At 41.2% G+C, this 25,862-nt stretch overlaps 1 protein-coding gene across 2 annotated transcripts in view; it reads left to right on the top strand.

The window, feature by feature from the left end:
• Positions 1-23,263, top strand: part of SPARC (secreted protein acidic and cysteine rich) — a 107,220-nt gene extending 83,957 nt beyond the window's left edge. For both annotated transcript variants that reach the window (XM_044069415.1, XM_044069414.1), the window contains 2 exons: positions 18,926-19,074; positions 22,696-23,263. In XM_044069415.1, the coding sequence (XP_043925350.1) occupies positions 18,926-19,074; positions 22,696-22,724 (178 nt within the window). In that variant the 3' untranslated portion in view covers positions 22,725-23,263. The remainder of the gene's footprint in view (positions 1-18,925; positions 19,075-22,695) is intronic.
• Positions 23,264-25,862: the final 2,599 nt, after the last annotated feature.

Here is a 25,862-nt window from a genome sequence, read left to right as displayed (position 1 = left end):
AGCTGTAGGTAATTATTTTAAAGTGAATCAAGGAGATAATCAAAGCTTAGTTAAAACTGACTTTTGTACAAATCTAAAACTACAAGAAAAAAATGGAAACCTGCATTAGTTGTTCTTTTTTTTCTTTAGTAAGATGGATACATAGGACCACTTATTGAATAGTATATATCTGTGCTGTTTTCCAGTATCTAGAAGGATAACTGCTCAGTAATGGTGCACTACAAAAATATTGATAGATTTTTTTAGTAACAGAGATGTAAAAGGTGACCGCAACATGGAACCTTGAATGTGGCACACCCTTATTCTGTCTTTGAAGTTTATGTTTATCAAAGATGTTCTGAGAGTGGTGGGACATTATAGAAACATCTAGAGGGTTACATTCCACTGTAGTCTGGTGTGTGGGTGAGGTTATTCATGTGATTAGCTGTGGAACCTGAGGTACTTATGTCATGAATGCTGCTAGTGAACTCTGACTGGTGGCAATTTGCTAACAGACCATCTGAAGTGGGCAGGTACCTCAATCTTCTTCCCACCCCAACCCAGGTTCCCCAGGGTTCAATACTTGGTCCAATGCTCTTCAATATATTTATCAATGAATTCCATGCAGCCATTCCCAACACTAAAATAGTGCAGTATGCAGATGACTCCACTTTAATCTGCTCTGCTCCTAATCTTCCTGCTCTCCAAGCAATTACCCAATCTGCCTTCACAGCCACTGAGAACTGGATGCTTCAAAACTACCTCTCTCTTAATGCTAATAAATCCAAAATCTTAATTTTCTCTCCCTCTAAAAACATACTCCTTGACAAACAATCTTTCAATTTTATCAGTAATACCAACTCCCCAATAGAAGTTGTCCCCTTCGCTAAACTTCTCGGTGTTACTATCGACGAACACCAAAAATTCAATATGCATGTCCAATCAAATATAAAAAAAAACTATCAAAAACTTGCTTTACTATACAGAAACTCACACTTCTCTCTCCCTCTACCAGACATACTCTTACCACTACCTATTTACTACCTTCACTGTTATACGGTGCCCCGTATAAAAATGAAAATGGAGGACAAGGCTAAATCTATGCAAACGGTCAAAGATTTCTTACAAGTACAGCCACCTAGGTTTAGTAGACATTGGCCAACAAAGAATTGGTCCTTTCCTGTGTCAGACAGACCTCAAAAGGGCAGACCCAGATGCCCTAGAGGCAGATCCCAGGCGCAAGGTTCATACAGGTCAAAGCAATGGGGTGCTTCTACCTCCAAAAGTGGAGAAAACAAATCACAACCTTAAAGGAAACAGTCCCAATGACTTTTCCCTGCCTGCACCAAGCACTTATTTCCTGGCAACACCCTTAGGGGGAAAATTAGCACTTTTTTCTCAAAATTGGCACATTATAACCCAGGACAAGTGGGTTCTAAATAATGTGTCACAAGGCTACAAGTTCCATTTCCATACCCTGCCAAAGGCAAACGGCTGGCCAGATCTGCCAAAAAATCAATGGGCAGAGGCACAAAAACAAGTCTCATCCCTCATGGACATGAGTTCAACAAGTACCAGAATAAGAGCGGGGACAAGGATTTTACTCAAGACTGTTCTTGGTACCCAGAAAGGAGAAGGCCTGGAGGCCAATACTGGACCTATCGATTCTGAACACATTCCTGGATATACCAAAATTCAAAATGTTGACTTTGCAACAGCTTCTGCCCATGCTGGGCAAGAATGCTTGGCATGTAACTTTAGACCTAAAAGAGGCATACCTGCATGTCCCAGACAAATATGCAGAAGATACCTCAGATTCAAGGCTGGCTCAATGCATTACCAGTTCTCTGCACTGCCCTTTGGCTTATCTACAGCGCCCAGGGTCTTTACAAAATGCCTGGCACCAGTAATTGCATTTTTCAGACAGAGGAATACAAATATATCCTTACTTGGACAACTGTCTAATTCAAGCTGAGAACAAGGACATCCTTCTACAGCATCTGGTGTTTGTGAAAAAACTTCTAACATGCCTAGGGTACACAGTCAACGAAAAGAAATCAAAACTAGTACCCTCTCAAGAGATAATATTCCTGGGTGCAAGCTTAAATACAACTGCCCAGATGGCTTATCTCACGCCAGACAAACAAAGGCAACTGACTACCTATTTCAAAATGTTAGCAACAAAGGCCTAGTTATCTGCAAGAAAAATGCTGCAGGCTTTGGGCTTCATGGCATCCTGCATCCTACTAATTCCATATGCAAGACTGCATATGAGGAAACTTCAATGGTACCTAAAAAGTGTTTGGACTCAACATTGCCACAGCCTGGAAACTATAATAACTCTCAGTCCCTGTCTGCAACAGGAGTTTTGATGGTGGGCAAAGGCTTGTCACCAAAACAAGGGACAGCCATTCACATTACCCCCAGCCAGGCAGACACTAACAACGGATGCATCAGATTATGCCTGGGGGGCCCACATGGCAGGAAGATGCATTCAGGGAACATGGACCTCAAACCACATGCATCTACGTATCAGTCAAAAAGCGATGCTAGCTGTTCAAAATGCCCTGACAGCCTTCAAGGACCTACTTCATCCAGGACAACTACTGATAAAGACAGACAACACCACGGTCATGTGGTATATAAACAAGCAAGGGGGCAGACATTCTTACCCCCTTTGCAGACTAGCCATGACTTTGTGGGACACAGCATTGACTTACCAAGTACATTTGCAGGCACAATTCCTGCCAGGAAGGAAAAATACTCTGGCAGACGATCTAAGCAGAAACCTCATGAATTCCATGCAGCCATTCCCAACACTAAAATAATGCAGTATGCAGATGACTCCACTTTAATCTGCTCTGCTCCTAATCTTCCTGCTCTCCAAGCAATTACCCAATCTGCCTTCACAGCCACTGAGAACTGGATACTTAATAAATCCAAAATCTTACTTTTCTCTCCCTCTAAAAACACGCTTCTTGACAAACAATCTTTCAATATTATCAGTAATACCAACTCCCCAATAGAAGTTGTCCCCTTCGCTAAACTTCTCGGTGTTACTATCGACGAACACCAAAAATTCAATATGCATGTCCAATCAAATATAAAAAAAAACTATCAAAAACTTGGTTTACTATACAGAAACTCACACTTCTCTCTCCCACTACCAGGCATACTCTTGCCACTACCTATTTACTACCTTCACTGTTATACGGTGCCCCTCTACTAACCAACCTTGCTTCCTCCATCTCCGCAAAACTAGAAATCTGCTACAACAAAATCTCCAAATTCGCTACTAAATCTAAACACTCCTCCCACCATTGCTCTTCCCTTCACATGCTAAAGTGGCTAGAACTTCCCAACTACCTCAACTACCTCCAACTCACTACAGCCCACAAATTAATCAATAATCCTACTGCATGCCCTGCTCTAGCAAACCTCCTTCCTTCTTATACTCCTCACAGACACCTAAGATCCACACAACAAAATCAACTTTCTATTCACAAACCAAAACATCCTGCTGGCCAGTATCTGCTATCCTACTCCTTAGCAAAAAAATGGAACTCTCTTCTCCCCTCAATAAGAACCTCCAATAACTTTGAACTCTTCAAATCCCAGCTCCATTCTCATCTCTCCCTTAACTGGAAATGTAATTTTTCTCTGCCCCCCTAATCCTAATAAACTCTCTCCTACCTGTTCTTTATTAATTACTTCTACACCTTGGCAATTCTGCCCAACAGCTTCCCTTCAACATTTCTAACATAACTTATGAACCTTTAATGTATATAGTGTATATACTATACATAATGTTCTTTCTCTACTCTCTCTCTCTCTTTACACTTCTTCCTTCTAAACCTATATAACATTTGACTAATAAATGACTCTACTATTTGCATCCAACTCTCTTCAACTTACTTTACCCTCCTTCCCCTTCTATAACTCCCTACCCCTTTTTTTTTCACATCTGTTCTCCTTCTAATTAACAATTCTCTTACTTCCCTACTCTACTACCTCTCTCTCCTTTCTCTACTTTAACATACGTATTCCTGCTACTCTGTTTACTTTCCAATACCCTTCCTGCTTACCATGCATGTTCTTCAGGGACTATCCTCAAGTCTTCTATACTCTTCTGTTTGTACTGCATTTTTGCTACAACTCACCGTTTCATTTTATATTCTTGTTTAAAATACTATATAACACTATGTCTTATTCATAATTGCATTTTATGTTATTTTTTATTGTATTCTTTACTTTACTGTTTATTGTATTGTATTTTTTAATTATCTTTGTAATTTTGGAGCTTTTCTCCCAGGCCTCCACTGAAAACGGGTTCCTTGAGCCCAGTGGACAACCCCGGTTATCAAACTGGAAATAAATAAAATAATAAATAAATATTCATGAGCTGAGTTCCAACATTGCTGCCCTTCAGAAAGGCAGTGTATGTAAGGGGCTTTGCTATTCAGTGTTACATAGAAAAGGATCTGTAAGACAGTTCAGCTGGAGACTGTTATTTAACGTGACAGTTCCCAGACATTTAACTGGAGGGGGTGGGGGGTTGCAGTGTTGGGCACACAAAACAATAGGAGGGGCATGCTGCTGGGTTACTTAGTGATGTCCTTCCATACCACTGTTGCAGTATTAGTTATCTCTGGAATTTCCTGCCAAGGACAGCCCAACATCTGGCCAGTATACCAAAACCTTTATTACCTAGTGTTGTAAGTCTGACGTATGCCCCCCACAAAAGTGTAGGGCATAAAGGTGATATATGTATGCTCTGTGATGAGGCACTATTCCTGGTTTTGCCTTCAGGTTTTGCCAGATGATAACAAAGCAAAACTTCTGGATGCTCCCTTGGATAACCAGAATTTGCTTGGTACTGCTGTGGCTAACCTTTTCAAGATGTTGCACGATCAAGGTGAGATCATGTAAGATTTGAAACAGAGTTTTGTCTCACCTCTCCCCATATTTCAGAGGAACTATCTCAGTAACACTGTTTTTTTTTTTTTGTGTGCGTAGGCTGTCAAGACAGTCTTCCAAGGGTAAGAAGGCTCCGTTAAGCCTACTAAAATGCCAAGGCAACAGAAGCAGTCCTTTTCCTGACAAATCTGCAGCCATGTGACTGTATGCCTTCCCTTCTTCTCTTAAGGGTTCATTGTCCCTTAGGCTTTCTCTTTCTCTTTTTCTCGAGGTTTGGCAGGTGATTACCACAGACACTTGGGTTCTCTCCATTATCTGACAGGGATACTTTATGACCTGGAAAACACTTCCCTCTTTTTCTGGTGTTCCCCAACCCCCTGCAGAACAGCTTCCTGATTTTCTAGTAGTGTTGCAGGGTCTGCTGGACCAGGGTACCATTCAACCAGTTCTGCAGACAGAGAGGGGTTTGGGGTTTTATTCCAGGATGTTTCTGGTTCCCAGAAAGGAGGGGTCCTGGAGATCTATCCTAGATATTTCCTTTATGAACACCTTTTTCTTGGTACCTTCTTTCTGAATGTTCTCTCTTCAGACTCTGTTTCTTCTGTTGCTCCTCCTGGCCTTTCTGGTTTCTTTAGATCTGAAGTACACGTACTTTCACATCCCTACCCACCCTCTATTCAGGAAATATTTGCATTTCTCTGTTCTTTTATCTCATTTCTCTCATTTTCAGTTCTCTGCTTTGCCCTTTGGGATTTCAACAGCCTCAAGGGTATTCACCAAATGTCTAGCCCTTTTAGCTGCTTTTTGCAGGATTCAGAGCATTCAGATATTTCCTTATCTGGGTGACCTCTTGCTTCAGGCTCATCCCATTCCAAGCAGATGTAGGATCTTCATTTTACCCAGCTTCTGTTGCATAGCCTGGGGTTCACTGTCAGCCTTCAAAAGTCAATGTTGACTCCATGTCAGGACCTCATTTTCCTAGGCTGCAGGTTCCAGATGGTTCCAACGCTGGCATGTCTTCCTGCCTCCAAGGTTTTGCTCCTCACAAATTATCTCCTTTCTATGCTCTCTCTTCCAGCCAGGGAGTTTCTCAGGGTTCTGGGGTTCATGGGCTCTACTATCCCTATGCTTCTGTGGGCCAGGCTTCATATGAGGAAGTTTGAGTGGTCAGTCTAAAAACAAGAAGAACACAGACAAATTTGTAACCAGGTCCATAGATTCCCAGGTGATGCTAGCAATCCATTGCTTCAAAAACTAGTGTTAAACCAAGTAATCCACGAAAAGTCAACAGTAGTACAAAAGGGTAAAAAGACTTTAATGAAACAATCCACTTAAACTACAACACTTAGCGCTTTCATCCCATAACAATAAGGGAAGAAATCCAGACTTGTGACTGGATGCTTCACAGGGATGTGTTTGTAGACATTGCTCATCGGTGGGGTAGTCCTAAAAGTATATCTTTTTGCCTCCCCTCTGAACAGGAAACTCCCTCAGTTCTGTTGCAGAGTACCAAGTCCTTTGGCTTAGAATGTGGATACCATGTTGTTTTCTTGAAAAGGAATGTTCCTGTATGCCTTTTCTCCCCTCCCTCTTCTTCCAAGGGCCCTTCCCAAAGTCGAGGAAGACTCTTCAGAAATCTTGTTGGTGACTCCCTTGTGGCCCAGGCAGCACTGGCTCCCCCTCCTTTTCCATCTGGCTAGGGGCAGTCATCACAAGTTTCCTCACCGCATGGATCTTCATGCACAGGACAAAGGCACTCTTCTTCACTGTCATCTGTCTACTCTTCAACTGACGCTTTGGGTGTTAGGATTTTGATTCCTTTCTGACACCAGTTTTCTGAGGATGTGCTTAGGGTCCTGCAGGAGGCCAGGAAACCCAATACCAGAAAATCATACATGTCCAAATGGAAGAGATTTTCTGTTTGGTGCCTTAAACATCACCAGGACCCCTTTTTAGTAGGGTTCCCCTTGTTTTTTTCATACCTGTGTGAACTACTGCATGCTGGCTTGGCATATTCTTCAGTGATAGCCTACTTGTCAGCCATTTCTACCTGTCTGCCACTTACCCCTCCTTTGACCTTAGGTGTTAGGTCAAGATGTTTCTTAAAGGTGATGTTCTTCATCTCACATTGCTGCAGTCCTTACACTTGGGTAGTCCGCTGTCCTCGGTCGGCCCGAATAACAAAGTATAAGGCTGACGTTGCCAAAGACTGACATCCGCATGACCGACGCCATATCCTCAGTCTTTTTGCCGCATGGTCCGATGCAGAAGCAGAAGTGGCGCTCTGAAATTTTTCGGAGTTTCAGACCGAGTCAAAGTTGGCTAAGTACCCGTTGGGAATATTTTAGTTTTTCTTGCCTCAGTGGTTTACCGGATGTCAGAAAAAGTGAATAACTGTATTTCTTGTGGGAAACAGATACATAGAGATTATCATACTTTGTGTATTCCTTGTTTAGGGCCTGAGCACGACGTTGTTGGGTGTCGCTTTTGTGCTAGATTCAATAAGCGCACTATTAAGAGAAGGTTAGATTGTGCCAGGTTAGTCTTCGGCGGTGCAATTATAATATGCAAAGCAGCTAAGCCCAGGCAGAAGAGCCCCCACCCGGACGCCTCGCTCTTTAGAGGTGTCGGTGGAGCCGGGGTTCCGGAGGTTTCTCTGGAGTCCCAGGAGGAGACTTTGTTATTGCAGGATGTGGCCTCTCAGGAGGCAGGTCAGGCTGAAGGGGCCTCTCAGGTTACTGTACTCCCCTCCCTTCCTAGGGTGGTTAGGCCTTCTCCTTCTGTTTCCAAGGCTTCTCCCAGAGGCAGGCCAGGTTTAGCTTCAGTTGGTGTCACTCCTAGTTCTTCAGGATCTGTGCCCAAGAAGCATATGCTTAAAATGGCAGAAGATTTGATTACTTTGATTTGAGGTTCTTTGCCCCCTCCTGATAAGAGACCTAGGGTGGAACCTGACTTGGGGAGTTTTGAGCAGGCTTCGGATGTTTCAGAGTCTTCGGCTGAAGACTTACAGGAGTATTCTCCTTATTCTGATTCTGATGTGGATGATTCTACTCCTTCTGCTTCGCCTCCTGAGGATTTTTCTTTTTCAGAGACTCTTCATTCCATGAGGGAGCATTTTAAGTGGGAAGGTCAGGACTTCTCTGATTCCAGGAAAAGGCTTAGGGAATTTTGTTTTACCCCAGCATAGGCCTTTGGCTATACCTCCTGTTCTGGATGTTGTGGAAGATGTGTTTGCAGAGGCTTCTCTTATTCCTGATTCTTTGCCTCCTGCTCCTGTTAAACCGGATAGGTATTACAGGGTGCCTGAAGCTCATAAGTACCTTTTTAAGAGTCCTAGGGCAGACCCAGAAACTGTTAGTCAGGGGCCTAAGGGTGTTAAGGCTTCTGTTGTTAAAAATCCGTTCCTCCAGATAAAGAGGCCAGGGCTTTGGATAGATGGGGAAAGAAAGTCTATACTTCTTCCACCGAGGGCTTTGAATTGCCAGTTTCACATGTTGAAATACCAAAACTATCTACTTTCTCAATTGAAGTCTAAGGTAGATGCTCAAGGTATTGAGTGTAAAGAGTTACAAGATTTAGTACATGTTTCTGAACAGGTGGGTAAGCATTCTTTGCAATGTGGTTTTGATGCTGTACAGGTCTCATCTAGGGTAGCTGCCACTGGGTCAGTTCTTCGCAGACACGCCTGGCTGAGGGATCAGAATTTATCTGACCATGTTAAGACAAGGATTTTAGATGCTCCTTTACAATCTGATGTGTTGTTTGGTTCACCTGTTGAGGCAGTCTTAAAGAAAATGGAAGACAAGGCTAAGTCTATGCAGACTGTTAAAGATTTTTTGCAGGTTCAGCCTCCGAAGTTTAGTAGAAATTGGCCTACCAAGGGTTGGACGTATCCTTCTTATGATTCCCATTCTAGGGGTAGATCTAGAAGTGGTAGGGGCAGAGCTCAGGGCTCTTTCAGGCCTAGAACAGGGAGTTCACCTGCACAGTCTTCGGGTGAGGGCAGGGGTCAGTCCTTTCGTAAACAGACCCAATGACCTACCTTTTCAGCTGCCAGAGCCTTCTCGTCTGGCAGCACCTTTGGGAGGAAGGTTGGCACTTTTCAAGGAAAATTGGAGTTTAATTACCCAAGACAGATGGGTATTGGATATCATACACCAAGGTTACAGGTTTTATTTCCATACCTTGCCTCCTTTCAAAGGCATGCCAGACGTTCCTCCTCAGCAAAGAATAGAGGCTCACAAACAAATTTCTCTGTTGCTTCAAATAGGGGCCATACAGCCAGTCCCTATGCCAGAAGTGGGCCTAGGATTTTATTCTCGCCTGTTCCTAGTACCAAAGAAGGGGAACATGTGGAGACCAATTTTGGATTTATCTATCCTCAACACTTATCTGGACATTCCCAAGTTCAAAATGTTGACGTTACAACAGCTTTTACCTCTGCTGGGCAAAGATCATTGGATGGTAACTTTGGATCTCAAGGAGGCTTACCTTCATGTTCCTATCAGACTGAGTTGCAGGAAGTATGGCTGGGACTTCTCATTATCAGTTCTCTGCATTGCCCTTTGGCTTATCTAAAGTTCTGGCTCCAGTGATAGCTTTCTTCAGGCTAAAAGGAATACAGATCTATCCTTATTTGGACGATTGCCTGATTCTGGCTCAAGGAAGGACGAGCTTCTTCATCACTTGGAATATGTGATAGCAGTGCTAAGATGCCTGGGGTATTCTGTAACGAAATAAAGTCCAGTCTAGTACCCTCTCAGGACATGTGCTTTCTGGGTGTAAGACTGAATACAGCATCCCAGATGGCCTTTTGACCCCGGACAAACAAAAGAATCTTTCCTTTACTTTCATCAATTGTCTCATCAGTCCAGGCTGACTGCAAGGACAGTCCTTCAAGCCTTGGGGTTCATGGCATCTTGTATTCTGGTGCTTCCCAATGCCAAACTGCATATGAGGAAGCTACAATGGTATCTCAAAATGTATGGACACAGCACTGCCAGGATCTGGACACTGTCATTCAGATAATACCTTGCATTCAAAAGGAATTTTTGTGGTGGGCTCAGGAATGTCACCTAAACAAGGGACTCTCTGTGACCCGCCAGAGGCGAGTCAGATTCTAACGACAGATGCCTCAGACAAAGCTTGGGAGCTCATCTAAATGGAAAGTGGATACAAGACAAGTGGCCTGCCAGACTACAACATCTACATATCAACTTGAAGGAGATGTTAGCAGTCCAGTTTGCATTAATAGCTTTCAAGGATTTACTTCTTCCAGGGCAGGTGTTGATTCTAACAGACAACACAACTGTCATGTGGTACATCAACAAGCAAGGGGAACACATTCTTATCCTCTATGCAGGCAAGCAATGATTTTGTGGGGACTGCTCTCAGTTTACAGCTAAATCTTCAGGCAAGGTTTCTGCCGAGCACAGAACTCCTTAGCAGATGTGTTGAGCAGACAAATTATGGATCCCCACAAGTGGAAATTGGATCCTCATGTATTTCAGAAATTGACAGTGTCATGGGGAACTCCAGACATAGATCTGTTCGCTTCTCCACTAAACCACCAGCTGCCAAAGTTTTGGTTTCATCCCACAGCTTGGAAAGTGGATGCTCTTTCTTTCAATTGGAGCAATCTTCATGTGTATGCCTTTCCACCTCTGCCTCTCCTCCCAAAGGTACTTCTAAAGGTCAGACAGGACAAGCCAAGGATGATTTTAATAGCTCCAGATTGGCCTCGACAGCACTGGTACCCATTACTGAGAAGTCTGGTACGGGAGCCTCCATGGCCTTTGCCTTCGATTCCACACCTGTTGTCTCAGGAGGACAGTCATTTGCTCAATGTCAAACTTCACTCTCTTCACCTAACAGCCTGGCATATTCTGTTTTGAACCATAGAGGGTCTCAACTTCCACAGCAAGTTTTGAATGTTATTTTGGAAGCTAGAAGGCCTAGTACAAGGAAAGTGTAAATGGAAGAGATTTTTATTTTGGAGTGCAGCAAAGGATTTTGATGTTTCTGAGCCTAATTTAAGTGTGGCTCTTCAATATCTTACTGAGTTACTGGACAAAGGTTTGTCCTTCTCTTCTATTAAGGTTCATGCTGCAGCAATTTCGCTCACTATGACTGTGACCCACCATTGTTTTCTCATCCTTTGTTCAAGCAATTTCTTAGAGGGGCAAAGAATATAAGACCCCGAGCTCCTACTCCTGCTTGGGATCTCAATTTTGTGTTGGAGAAACTCACTCTACAACCTTTTGAGCCTGCAGCTACTACTGAGTTGAAATATTTATCATGGAAGACTGCTTTTTGTTGGCCATTACCTCTGCAAGAAGGGTTTCTGAATTGCAGGCCCTTATGGCGGTTGAGCCTTTCTTAATTTTCCATAAGGATAGGGTATCTTTGTACTAATCCTTCCTTTATGCCTAAAGTGGTTTCTAGTGTGGCTTTAAACCAAACTATTCATTTGCCTACTTTTTATGCAAATCCCCAAAATAAAAGGGAAAAGATTTTGCACACTTTAGATGTACACAGGCAGTATATTATTTGAGCAGAACTAAAGGGTTCAGGCAGTCTCAGCAGTTATTTGTTTCTTTTGCTTTGAGTTCTCAGGGCAAGCCTGTGTCAAAACAAACTATTTCTAAGTGGATTGGGTTTTGCATTGCTTTCTGTTATTCCCATCATGGCAAGGAGATTCCAGCTGGGATTAGGCCTCATTCCACTAGGGCTACTGCCACTTGACAGCCTTTTGGCAACTAAGGATATTTTGGAGGCAGCTACTTGGAGTTCAGTGCATACTTTCTGCATTATCATCTTCCACTTTACTCTAAATCTAGGGCTGGCATTTTGGCAGCTCCTGCATCTCTGCTTTGGGATTCTACCCAAGTGTAAGGACTGCAGCAATGTGAGATGAAGAACATAGTACAGTTTTGTACCTACCATAAATGTAGATGTTCAAGATCCACATTGCTGCAGTTCTGTAGTTAGTTGTGTGGGTTGGGTTGTAAATATTGTGTATATTGTATATATTGTACATATTCTTATATTAGTGCAAGGGTGGTTGGTTGGTTGTTTGCTGTCTTGGTTTTGACCTTTCTTTGTAGGGTCTTCTGACATCTGGGGCAAGAAAAGACTGAGATTTGTACCTTGACGTCCTGATGTCAGCAGCCTTATACTTTGTTATTAAGTGTAAGGACTGCAGCAATGTGGATCTTCGAACATCTACATTTATGGTAGGTACAAAACTGTACTTTCTTCATATTAGACCCACAAGAAAGCCCATTCCTCATTCTTGGGGTTTTGATTTTTGTCCCTGAAAAGTTGACTCCTTTTGAACCTGTTGCTTCTTTGCAGCATTGCTCCTGGAAGACCTCTGCCAGAAGGGTATCGGACTGAGCGACAAGCTTTGATGGTGATATCTCTTTTTTTTAGTTTTTCATAGTGACAGGGTGTCTGTCTGTATACATCCTTCTTTTATGCCCAAGGTGGTTAATGAGCTGTCCCTTAATCAGTCTGTCCAACTTCCTTCCTTTTTCCCTTGTCCACAATCTGCTAGCAAGAAGATTGTGCATACCTTTGGATTTGCATTGACAGCTCAGGTATTATTTAAACAAAACTAAAGCCTTTCATAAATCTGATCAGCTTTTTGTTTCTTTTCATACCAGGAAATTGGGTTTGGCAGTTTATCTCCTCCTGGATTTCCAAGGCCATTTCTTTTTATTTTTTTTCATTGTAAGTAATTATCTGCTTCCATGAGGGCTCATTCTGCTAGAGCAGTGGCCTCTTTGGGGGCTTTCTTCAAAGGTTTGGACAGCAACTCCATCCATGAAACTATACTTGGTCTTCGGTTCACACTTTCACAAAACATTACAAATTGGATTAATTTCCAGGGCAGGTTTTGCCAAGCCTTTCCTGCATGGGTTTGTGGCGGGCCCCTCCTGGCCTTCCATGTAGCTTTTCTACTTTCCCAGAAGTTTTGAATACTGTAACAGTGATATAGAATGACAGTGTACAGTTGTGTAAAATCTTGCCATAACAGTAGATGTCCTTCTTTTCACTTTTGCAGTATTCACTCCTCCCCCCCACCTCTTTTTTTCTTTCTTTTACATGGGTGGTATTTTTAGTATCAGCTGACAGGTTCCTTTCCTTCTCGTCTTCATTCCTTTTGCTGGCTATACATGTCTTCCTTTCCACTGCGGGTCCTAGTTCTCCTGGGGCACCTCAGTTCTGAGTTGGGAGCATACATACATCACCTTTATGCCCTACACTTGGACGGGTAGCATATGTCTGACATAAGACACTCCTTGTGTAATAAAGGCTTTGGTATACTGGCTGGACATTGGGGCTATCCTTGGCAGGAGATACCAGATGTGATTAATACTGCAACAGTGAAAAGGACATCTACTGTTATGGTAAGATTTTACAAAGCTGTACTTTCTGTAGAGTGAAATGGATGATGTGGTTCTACAAAAGAAGTTGCGGTAGTAAACCTCTGTCTAGGATAACAATGAATAAAATGGACTTTCAGACTGAGAGAGCCTGTGAGTGATTCTGCAGTGTGAGATAATATGATGGGCATCATAGCCAGAAGCCATGGGAGTGAGGCCCTGCAGTATGTGTTTGAATTAGAGGGGCACTCCAGATTGAATCTGTTTGAGACCTGTGTGGACTCTGCAAAGGCTCTGCAAGCTCTGTACGCTCTGTGGTGTGAAACTGTGGGACAAGCTCTGTGCTGTGAGACTGCGGGACAAGCTCTATGGTGTGACACTGTGGGACAAGCTCTGTGGTGTGAGACCAGGGTTGCCACATTTCTGACTGGCCAGGTAGGGACTAAAAAAAAAAAAAAAGGTGTTCCACGTCTTTAATGCGGAACATCAGAGTTCCGCATTAAACAGAAGTAGCTCTGTGTTTATTTTTTATTTGATTGGCCTGGGCCAATCAAAAATAAATAAACACAGACCTACTTCTGTTTAATGCGAATCATCGTAGTTCTGCATTACACAGAAGTAGCTCTGTTTTGCGATGTTTTAATTGGCCTGTATACCGGTATACGGGCCAATCAAAAATCGCTAAACACGGAGCTACTTCTGTTTAATGTGGAACTGCAATGTTCTGCATTAAACAGAAGTAGCTCTGTTTTGCGATGTTTTGATTGGCCCGTATGCTGGTATACGGGCCAATCAACATCGAAAAGACCTACTTCTGTTTAATGCGGAACTGCGATGTTCCGCATTAAACAGAAGTAGCTCTGTTTTGCGATGTTTTGATTGGCCCGTATACCGGCATACGGGCCAATCAAACATTGCTAAACACGGAGCTTCGTTTAATGCGGAACTTTTGCATTAAACACAAGAAGCTCCATGTTTAGCGATTTTTGATTGGCCCGTATGCCAAAAAAACAAAGCGGAGGCTGCCCGGGATTTAAACCAGTAGGGCGGGACTCGGGATCAGGCTGCTGATCTTGGGTCAGTCCCGCCCAAATAGGGACGTCTGGCAACCCTGTGTGAGACTGTGGCACAAGCTCTGTGGTGTGAGACTGTGGGACAAGCTCTGTGGTGTGAGACTGTGGGGCAAGCTCTGTGGTGTAAGACTGTGGGACAAGCTCTGTGGTGTGAGACTGTGGGACAAACTCTGTGGTGTGAGACTGTGGGATAAACTCTGTGGTGTGAGACTGTGGGACAAACTCTCTGGTGTGAAACTGTGGGACAAGCTCTGTGGTGTGAGACTGTGGGACAAACTCTGTGGTGTGACACTGTGGGACAAACTCTGTGGTGTGAAACTATGGGACAAGCTCTGTGGTGTGAAACTATGGAGCAAGCTCTGTGGTGTGAAACTATGGAGCAAGCTCTGTGGTGTGAGACTGGGAGCCACTCTGCAGTCCGAGAGTATGACAGAGGGATTCTGCATAGGGAGGCTGTGTATTAAGAGACTGTGGGAAGGGCTCTGCATTTAAGACTGTAATACACGACTGTCTGGTAGGAGCTCTGCATTTTGAGACTTTCTGAGAGGGGTTCTGCAGTGTACAGCTGTGTTATAGGGTTCTGCAGTATGGGACTATGTAAGGGAGGGTTCTGTGCTATGAGGATGTATATGAAAAGGGCTCTGCAGCATGGGTCTGTACGAGACAAGCCATGAGTGTAGACCTTTGAGAGGTGACTGTTTTGTGTTGCAGCATACACATAAAGTAAAGTGTCTCTACAGTCTAAGACTGAGTGTGTATATTATGACTGTAGAAGTGTTCTGTAGTTTGTGTGGGTTTGTCAGTATGACACTGTAAAAGAGGTTCTGCAATGTAAGACTATAAAAATACTATATGCATTACAAGACTACAGAAGTGTTCTGTTGTGAAAGACTAAATAAGGTCTCTGAATATGAGACTGTAAGAGGGGCTCTGCACTATAAGACTGTCTGAGAGATCTTTGCATTACAATACTAGGAGACTTATTCTAATTGAGAGGGTCTCAGTGGCATGAGACTGTGTTAGGTTCTGGAACGTGATGCTGCATGAAGAGATTCTGCAAATGATGCTATGAGTAGAGTTCTGCAGTATGAGACTCTTGTAAGAACAGCTTTATAGTATGAAACTGTGTTAGAGGGATTCTGCCATGTAGTACTACATGACAGTTTCTCAGTAGTTTGACCCTTTGCGAAACAAGCCCTGTGGTCTGCAACTGTATAAGGAGGATCTGCAGCATGAAATTCATAAGTGGTGTCTTCATTATGAAAGTGTGTAAGGTATGAGAGAGATTCTGCAATATGATTCTATGAGTCAAGCAGTTTAAATGTGTACAAGTGGGCTTGCACTCTACAGGGCATTGTCAGTGTGGCTCTGCAGTTTAAGGCTTTGGGAAAGGTGCTCTTTATTATAGGAATGAACTGGAGGGTCTGTCACTGCGAGGCCGAAAGAGGAGCTCCATGATATGAGAGATTGTGAAGGAGTACTGAAACATGGGACTGTGTTTCTGCATTATAAGACTGAATGAGGCTGTGTTAAAGGAACTGTGCAGTAGGAGAGAATGTGAGAGGAGTTCTGCAGTAGGAAAGTCTGAGAGGGGCTGTGAAGTATGAGAGCATGTGAAAGGCATTCTCCAATAGTAATGTGTCAAGTGAACTCTGCAAGAAGTATGATAGGGAATCTGTAGTAGGAGATGTAAGAGAGGCTGTGCAGTAGAAGTGCATGAGGGGCACTCAGCAGAGGGAATGTGTGGGATGGGCTCTGCAGGAATGCATGAAGGGGGATCTACAGTAGAAGTGTGTGAGAGGGACTCTGTAGTAAGCAAACATGAGAGTAGTTCTGTGGTAGGAATGTGTGAGATGGCTGTGCAGCAGGAATGTGTGAGAGGTGGTGTGCAGTAGAAGTGTGTGGGATGGGCTCTACAGTAAGAGAGCATTAGCTGTGCAGTAGGAGTGTGTGTGTGTGCGTGCGTGTGTATGTGTGTGGCACTGTGGTAGGAAAGTGTGAGTGCACCTCTGCACAAGGACTGTGTGAGATGCTGTGAAGTAGTAGAGCATTAAAGAGGCGCTTTGCAGTAGGACAGCATGTGAGAATGGCTCTGTAACAGTGGGTGTATATAAAATGAGCTCTGCAGTAAGGGACTGTGAAAGGAGTTCTGTAATAGTGGGTGTATGTGAAAAAATCTCTGCAGTGTGGGACTGCGAGAGGGGCTTTGTAATAGTGGGTGTATGTGAAGCAAGCTCTGCCGTATGGGAAGTGAGAGAGAGGCTCTATAGGAATACTGTACAGTATGAGTTTGTTAGATAATAGCATTGATACTCTGTGGGAGAGGCTTTGCAATGTGCAACTATGTGAAGTGTTTTCTCAAGTATGAAACTGTGTGAGAAGGTCCTGCACTAGAGTATGTGACAGTGGTACTGCAGTGAGAGACATGGAGAGCTGGTACCCTATGAGACTGTGAAGGAGTGGACCAGTAGTATATGAAAGGCTCTTTAGTATGAGGGGTGGTCTCTTCATTGTGAGTTTGTAGGAGATAACTGTTTTAGGGGGACCCTGTGGTATGAGATGGTATGTTGAGACTGCAAGCCTCTCACAAGACTATCTGAGAAGGACTCCGTAGACTGAGACTGTGTGATAGGGAGCCCTATTTGGTGAGAGTTTGCGAGAGGGTTCTGTATGATGAGGGCTGTGTTTGAGGGGCATCCATGCGATGAAGACTGTTTGAGAGGTGTGGCTTAAAAGGTGAAACTGTGAAGGACTTTGTAAGGTGAACATTTGAGAGCTTCTGTGAACTGAAATTGTATGCAGAGTAGCAGCTCATAACCTTCACTTTTGAATCATCCTGCCAGAAGAATGCCATGACTGACACTGTCATGAAATTGTCCCAGTGGGTCATGCAGGGGTATTTCTCGATCTTGTGCTTATTTGATTTTAACTTTTTAAATTTTTTTTTATAATTTGGTAATTAGTAGGCTCATTAGGTACAGCTACCTGTTTTCAGTGATGACTGGAGGGGACTGTCTTGTTAAGTGATTTGCATAGGCTGATACAGTGAGCAGATCAGATCGAACCCCGGATAATAGGATGAAGTTAAATAGCAGCTCACAGTCCTAATCCAAGGGGGGCAGTGCAGAAGGAAGATGAAAGCTATGCATGAATGTGAAATTGCCTCTTTAGTTAACCCTAACTCTAGTCACTGTCTCCACAGTGCAACATTATCTGCACTATTACAGGCAGTAGTACACTCCAGGACAAATTCTTCTTCATAGCAGATGAAGAGGAGGAGGAGGATGTCTTCCCTACCATATTGTGTCCTATCTCACCACTGATAGCCGATGCCCTAACTTTCCTAAACTCCAGTCTGCAGACTCATGGCCTGTGGGATTGTACCTTTGCACTGAGTGAGGTCAGGCTGGCACTTTTCATATTGCTGTAGGAAAGGCTACTGCAGTATACAAATGCTGTAAGTAGATGCTTTTATACTCAACTTTTTCTTGGTCTGAGCTTTAAGGTATTTGTATGCCAGTGGAAGTGCAGGGATGCAGAGATCAAGTTTATGGACATAGGTTGTGTTTTACCTGATATTAATATATTATGTCTGCTTCTTTTGTACTGTTAAAGGGTCACGTCCATGGCACTTTGTGGTACAAAATTAGTTTTTCTCAGCAGAATGGAGTTTTCGTGCTTCTTGCATGAAACAGTTTTATTTTGTGAAAAGCTATTTTTTTAACAAATCAAAACTAAAAAAAAAAATCTTAATTTTAAAATTCCAGACAAATGTGGAAGTTTAATTCAGTTGCCTCCCATTGCCCCAGCATTGCAGCAGTAACTAATTACCTCACCATTTGGACAAGGATGACTGGATTAAATTGTGTGGTATAAATAAAGGTTCACAGAGCAAATATTTAGTTGCCAGCCTGTCAAATGTATGACTGACAACCGATGACTTGCTTTGCAGTCCTTTATACCTACAGGTAATGGCAATTATGTGTTGTCCAATGAGGAAATTATGTACTGCCAGCATGTTAGTTTAATGTTGAACAGGTGAAGGTAGTTCACTTACGCTTGTGCTTTTGGTGGGAATTTTAATAAGTTTGTCTTTTTGTTTTTCAACAAAAGAGTGTTGGTAAGTAAGAAGATGCATGCAAACACTTTTCTTCCTCAAAAAACAGTTACTGAAAAAGCTTTGCTCATGACCTTTAAGAGCAGAATCAGGTATCTGAAAATATATATATATAGCTAGATAAAAAATGTATATGATGTTTGTTTGTCCACTTGTGTGCATACACATTTATTATTGCATATGTTCAGCTACATTTGGATGCACTTGTTGCAGTCCTTGCAAATTACTTCTGCAGTCACTGTAGAAGTAACATCCCTTTCTGAGGATTTCTTTTGTGGGTATTAGTAAAGCTTTCATAGTTTTCCATTATTTCATAGAATCTGTACAGTTTTGTTAGAAAAATGAAAAGTTACTTTTCAGAATGCTTCCAGTTGTCCACACTAATAGCTGCAACTGCAGAGAGCTCTGTGTTTCTTGTTGATTAATGGACTGTATTTGATTTGTTGCAGGTATCTGTCCCACACCGAGCTAGCTCCTCTGCGTGCACCACTGATCCCAATGGAGCACTGCACCACTCGTTTCTTCACAGAGTGTGACACCGACAGTGACAGATACATTGCTCTAGAGGAATGGGCTGCTTGCTTTGGCATTAAAGAGCGTAAGTAATGATCTTTCAGTTCTGTTCTCATGTCTGGCTTCTGTAATGAGTTTTACAAAGACGATTACACTAATAAAAGAGTAATCATAGGAATCAGCAGAATCAGAGGAAATAAAAGGCTACTCGACCAGAGGCCATGCATACCTTGCCAAAAAACACCCTCAGGCTCTACCAGTCTATTTAAGGAGGGCAAGGCCTGTAAGTCCAGTTGTTATTTTTAGGCATTCGTCCATTTGTCTAAGCTGTGTTTGAAGGCAGAAATAGCGTTGCGTTGCTTTACATGAAAATGGACTATATTCCAGAACAAGGGGAGGCATGTTGTTTATTTATTTATGCTTTTGTTGATCAGGTTAGTCCCACTAGGCCAATGGCATCTTTTCAGGGGAGTCCTGATGTAGAAGTCATACTGACTCAGAGAAATTTGGCTAGGGCACTGGGGAACTTCACCTACTCTTTTTACATAAATGCCATGGGATCTTTTACATCAATTTGAGCTAACTCTGTCTCAGGTAGATGGCGCCTCAGTTTAATGCCTTATCTGAAGGATGGAATTTTTTTTTTTTTTTATTACCTAATGTATACTGAGGTCTCTTTTTCTAGTGTTGACTACACTGTTTCATATATAGAAAAAGGCATGGTCTCAGATAACAGGGAACCGAAGCACACAGAAGAAAGCAAGGCACAATTCTCCTCTCAGCAGCCTCTATGATATGGAGTACAGGAAAAGTGATTCCAGCCTTTCCTGATAACTAAGATTTTTGAGGCCTGAGAACCTTGAAACTCTTCCAGAAGCGAATAGCTAGGTATTTCTAGATTAGACTTCCCTAAGGCATGCATAGCCAAACCTGGGCAGGTAATTCCCAGATCTACATAAGAAATTATAAAAATAATTGAAATGTAGCTGTACTAGTGAACTCTAGGACTGATGATAAAAGGACATCATGTCAGTAGTAAAATACAGAAAGAGATTTGTTTTCCAAACTATTTGTATGTATTTCATGGTCACTCTGCAATTCTTCTTAATTGCTGTGATCAGCAGGCATTACTTATTTGTTGACATTTGATTACCGGGAAAGTCTGACTAGGTAGAGGCTTATTTTCAGTGGAGTCTCAGGTAGAAAAGCCCCAAATTATTACAAACATTGTAAGAGCAATAATTTCACAATCTTCAAAAATGAAACAAAAACATCTACAGTTTAAATAATTATAACAAATTAGTGATTATATAAAAACATTGGTTAAGAATCGATACAAGTTATACAACAATCATTTAATATTTACAGAAACTGTAGACAGCTTGTAGAGAAATTAAAAGGCAAGTTAGTCTAATACATACAGGAATTGCAATGTGAAGTGAGGGAAAAACAGGCTTCTGGTATATTTAGAGAGAAGGTCAGGGAAGAGAATTTGATTGAAGTAAGTGAAGAAGGGACAGTAAGGAGGTATAAGAAATGAAAAGGTACTTGTTCACATTTAGGGTTATAATTTATTTTGGTTTCTTGTCTTTGAGATGCCATCACCATACATTACATTCTTTGCTTAGTTATGCCATTGGCACTCTGACATTCCTTTCCTACTGCTCACATAAAATTTAGTTCTGAAACTGAAACTGGGGAGGTCTGGAAAGAATGCAAGTTGTTCCCCTGTGTTTAGTTAAGTATTTGGGGTTTTATTTGCCTTTATTGCAATGGTAGTAAACATAATTGTGATTTTCTTTATGTGAAAGATATTGTCTTGCCACAAATTAAGTCTCTGTACGTATTCAAGTGAGATTTTATGTCTTAATGATTTTTCTCCAAACCTTGGTAAAACTGCCCCATTTTTTCATGTTTTTGGCAGCTGACAACTGGAGTTGATGATCTGCATTGCCATTTTTTCACCATCTTTAGTTACTAGATGTAATGCATACCATTTTTTCAGGCATAATATATTGGAACTTTAGCTGCCTTTATGTCAACAGTTATGGAGAAGTACATGCACATGTTCACGCTGTGCAGCAGTGCATACACATGTTCACAGTTATTCAGCAGTATTTACAGCTGTTCACAGTTGTACAGCGGTACGTATACCTTTTCAGAGTTATGCAGCAGTGCATACACATACACAGTTATATGGCAGTGCATGCACATTTTCACAGTTTTACAGCAGTTTGTAAATGTGTACACATTTATGTAGCAATGCCTACACCTACGCAGTTGTACAGCAGTGCATATACATACACAATTGCCCAGCAGTGCAAACACAATGCATACATATCACATTTATGCAGCAGTGCATACATGTTCACAGTTGTGCAGCAGTGCATACATGTTCACAGATGTGCAGCAGTGCATACATTTTCACAGTTGTGCAGCAGTTGTGTACATATTCTCAGTTGTGCAGCAGTGTATACACATGTTCACAGTTATGTGGCAATGCATGTATGTTCACATTTATGCAGCAGTGCATACACATGTTCACCGCTGTATAATTGTGACCATGTGTATGCAGCAGTTATACAGCAGTGTGTACATATGTACATAGTTATTCTGAAATGTGTACACGTACACAGTTATGTGGCAGAGTGTACACTCTTTACAGTTATGCAGCACTATATGCAGTAGTGCGTACATGTTCACAGTTAGTAGAAGGGCATACATGTGTATGTAGTTATACACAGTGCATAAACATGTACGTAGCAGTATTGCTGACCTCTTAAAAACAAAGAAATGGTTAAGTTACAAAAAAAAAAATCAATATATTATCTTATCCGTAGACTTGAATGTAAACATTATGTTAACTAGTTAGTAACAGATGCTTAGTAAAATAATTCAGAGCAAATGATTAGAAGTTTAGGATTCAGATCAGAAGGTAGCACTTGTGACTAGTTTGACTATACTCATGCAAACAGTTGATATCAAGGAAATCGTACCTGGATTTCTGAGACGAGGATGGATGCACTGTTGTTAGAGGTCACAGAATAACTGTGTCATACAGTCTGTTAAGGTTGTTTTAGAATGAAGGAATAAAGGTTTCTTAGAGACAAACATATATTTTTTGATAATATGGAATGCAGTACTATAGAGAATGTGCTGGCTGAGAAAGGAGGTCATCCCACACAGATGATAAATGTAAACAGAGGAAGAATATGATGGTAATAAAAACATTTAGAGTAGGGTAAAGAAACTGGCTAATGAGCATGTGCTATGTGCAGCTGCAGTGATGCAGCGTATATGCTTAACAACCTGGTATGATGTTGAAAAAAGTGAGGCAAAGGATGTGTTGTCACACTCCCATTTTGCTGAAGCCGCCCTGTGTTCATGGTTGTTAGTCATAGACTGCAGAATACCTGTGTATATGGATTGCACCATACCTAAAGGTGAATAGTGCTGGGCACCCAAAACAAGCAGACCATGTAAGTCTGTGTGCAGGAAGATGCATTTTACAATTGTTTTCCACGCCATTGGGAAACAGGATGGCAGTCCTTTTCACAGCTTCATTTCTCAGTTTCCTCATTGTTAGACTTGTAGATGTCATTTATTTATAGCTTATCCACAACATGACTGCTTGTTAAATGAAAAAGAAAATGCTGTACTGCATTTTGAAGTAAGTCTGCTGATTTATGTTTCTCTTTTTTTCCAGAGGATATTGACAAGAATCTTGTGATCTAAGCAAGACAACAACGATTTCTGCGCTTTTTAAAAAATTGGGACATGGTGCTAATATAGATTTCAGTATGTTAATGGTGCTAACTCACACTTCAACAAGCTATCTATTACCACAAGAACATCGTTAATACACCTAATGTGTTTAGCCCATTCATGTCTTTTTTCCATATAAAAGATAAAAAAGATGTTAAAAAGCACATTATTTTCAGTTTAGATTTCTTACCTTTGCTGATTTTTTTACATGCTGTACTAAATCCAATATGTTTGGATCATTAATATCTAGCGTCATAAGTCAGAATGGTTGGATGGTTATACTGATAAGTTTTGTTTATGGTCAAGAGAAAAGGGTAAATATTTCAGGGTTCCTTGTGGCAAGTTGCGGAGGAGTTTATGTATTAGAAAACGTGGAATTAAAAAGGTGGTATATCCATGTCCCCTTCTCATTAAGGCATGGATTTAATTTAGATTTTGGGAAAATATTAAATCTTAATAAGCACTAAACTTGTAAAACCTCCATTTTTGAAATAAAATGTTCTAAAATGCTTTTTGCTCCTTTTTGTTTTACCTATGTACCACTTAATTGTCAAGTGGTAATGCACACTAAATTGTTCTTACTGCTGATAAATGTTTCTTGCTTAACCACTGATAAATCTGAGGTTTAGCTTTCTAATCTCAGATTGTTTGATGCTGTTTCCAACGTGAAGGTTGTGAAGTACAGTGTTTAACTTTTTAGAGAGAACTATTTTTGGAATAAAAAATGAGGGCTGGATCTCGCAGGTTGAGAATTGTTGTGCCTTTCACATTTGTCTTGCATGTTTTGCCACAGTGTGTGCAGTAAAAGTGTTTCTGTATAATGTAATAAAGTATTTTTAACAGCATCAGTGTGACTGCTTGCATGGCCTTTTAAGATTTAACAGCTGTTTAGAAGTATAAAAACATGCCACAGCCTTTTATGCTTTCTAAGCACTTTGGCATCAGTCTTGCATGTAGTGGATATTTGCTTGTTTATAAACAAAAATTAGTTTATTTTGGTATGATTTTGTAGCTTTAATGCAGTACTGCTTTTAAATCAGTTTAGTGTCTGCCTGTAGCTTGTTGAAAAAAAAATGAATGGCATAATGGGGACACTGTTTCCCATAAGAAATAATTACTAGTGTGATTTCAAAGTGTGCATTATCAGTAATTAATTTGTTTTGGGAGATTTCTCTTTTCTTCAGGTTGGTATATAAAAATTCAGGGGGTGTAAGAAGGCTTGCCCCTGCAAAAAAAAAAAAAACTAAAATGATTTTTTCCCCTTCTGCATCTCAGACTTTTTTTTGTCATTTCTGCGCATCTGCTTTCAGGAACTCAATGTTTTATAGTACAACCCAGTTTAGGCACATACTGAATTCTGCCATCTTGCAGCAAACTGCAATATTGTGTTTGAGCACTTCTGTTTTATATGTTTATGATTACAGGCAGAAGCTGTTATGCTCTGTGTTCAGAAGAAAGAAAAAGAAAAGAAACAAACAAAAATTGTTAATTCTGGGCAGGAGATTTCACTGTTTTTGTAATTTTCAGACAGGAGCATTTTTTTAATGTGTCCTGCGGCTGTAAGCTCAGAGTATCCCATTTCTACAGCTCTTTGATGACCTAATTTAGTGAAGGCAGAATCCTGTAGTCAGCACAAGAAACCAAGTTGCTTTGACTGTTCACAGACTTGAGCTTCATTCTTCCAGTAAATTAGGATGTAGGGGGCACAGAATATAGAGTCACTGCAAATAGGATATTTGACTTTAGAAAACTGATTTGTTGACTCTGGATTTGGGACATAATGAATCTCAGTAGGTTTTACCCTTTATGCAGGGCATTGAGAATTCATGTACAGAAGTGCTACACAATGCTGGTCACACAAAAATATTCTTTCAACTATAACCCCCCCCCCCCCCCAAAGTCATGCTGGTGTTTGTAGCCAGTGATGCATATTTAAATGTATCTTTAACATGAGAGTTCTGTACAAATTGTTTAAAGGGGCTAAGTGCCTAGAAAGCTGTCAGATAGGTTTTCAGTGTAGATTTGCAGTTTGTGATGGTTTTATGATTTTTGTTTTGGTCAGGACCAGTTGCTTTTTCTTTTCCTTTCCAAAGCTCATCCGTAGTGTAGATGTACTAAAAGGGGCTAAATTAAGGAAATATAGTTTCCACTAGGCTGACTGTCTGTTATTAAATCAGAGCACATAGGTCTGATCTGAAACCATATCACAGAGTATGTAGTTGACACTTATGGTGTGTCATATGTATCATTTATGGATGCGGTTGGGTCTGCCAAATACTATTCTGGTGGCTTTTGCTGATTGATTAAAATTTCTGAACTATTTTTTTTGGGGGGGTCTTTCACCTCCAACCTCTCACACACATACACAAACATAACATTTTTCTTCTATGTCAAAACTAACTCAGGTTGCCAAACTTGGGGGCTAGTTATTACAAAAAAAGAGTGATAGAGAAAGAATACAAACTTTTTATTTGGCTGGCAGGTCTGAAAATAATGGTCTTTAAGAAATCTGTCTTAAACAGACCAGGTCTGTCATCATTTTCTTTTTCATTTGTAGCCAGATTTTGTTTTCTTTTACTGAGGTTATCTGCTCCTTCTAATGCTATGTGACTTAAAACTGTCAGTAAAACTAGAGCTGTGTTAAATACTAAACAGTGCTGATTTAGTAATTATTTTCCCCAAGCACTAGCCTGTTCATTCATGTTAACACTTTACAAGAGGGAAATATTGCTAATAGTTTTAATTACAGTTACTATATTGCTTTGCTACTAAGCTAGTTAGTTACTTCTCATTCTGAACATATATTTTTATTGATTTAATAGCTAAAAGTTAGTGTGAGACTCTGAAAGTACATTTGATTAAGTTGTTTGCACATAGTACGTAGTGTGTAGATTATGTTGATGGAGTTATGTTTGTAAGTAAACAGACTATAAAGGTTGAAGGAAATAGGCATTAGTATTACACAAAGACTTGATAGAGAGATATATAGTTGTACAGAGGCAGACCCAAACTGCTAGATGTATTCACTTTCAAAAAGCATAAGCATTTAAATCAAGTGCAGGGTATAATAGTGAACTCTGCAACCATTCCAATAAGATATGAATGGGG

Source organism: Protopterus annectens, chromosome 4.part0 (assembly GCF_019279795.1).
Source record: "Protopterus annectens isolate FY-2018-M chromosome 4.part0, PAN1.0, whole genome shotgun sequence".
NCBI classification, from domain to species: Eukaryota; Metazoa; Chordata; order Ceratodontiformes; family Protopteridae; genus Protopterus; species Protopterus annectens.
This window is presented reverse-complemented; position numbering and strand designations above follow the sequence as displayed.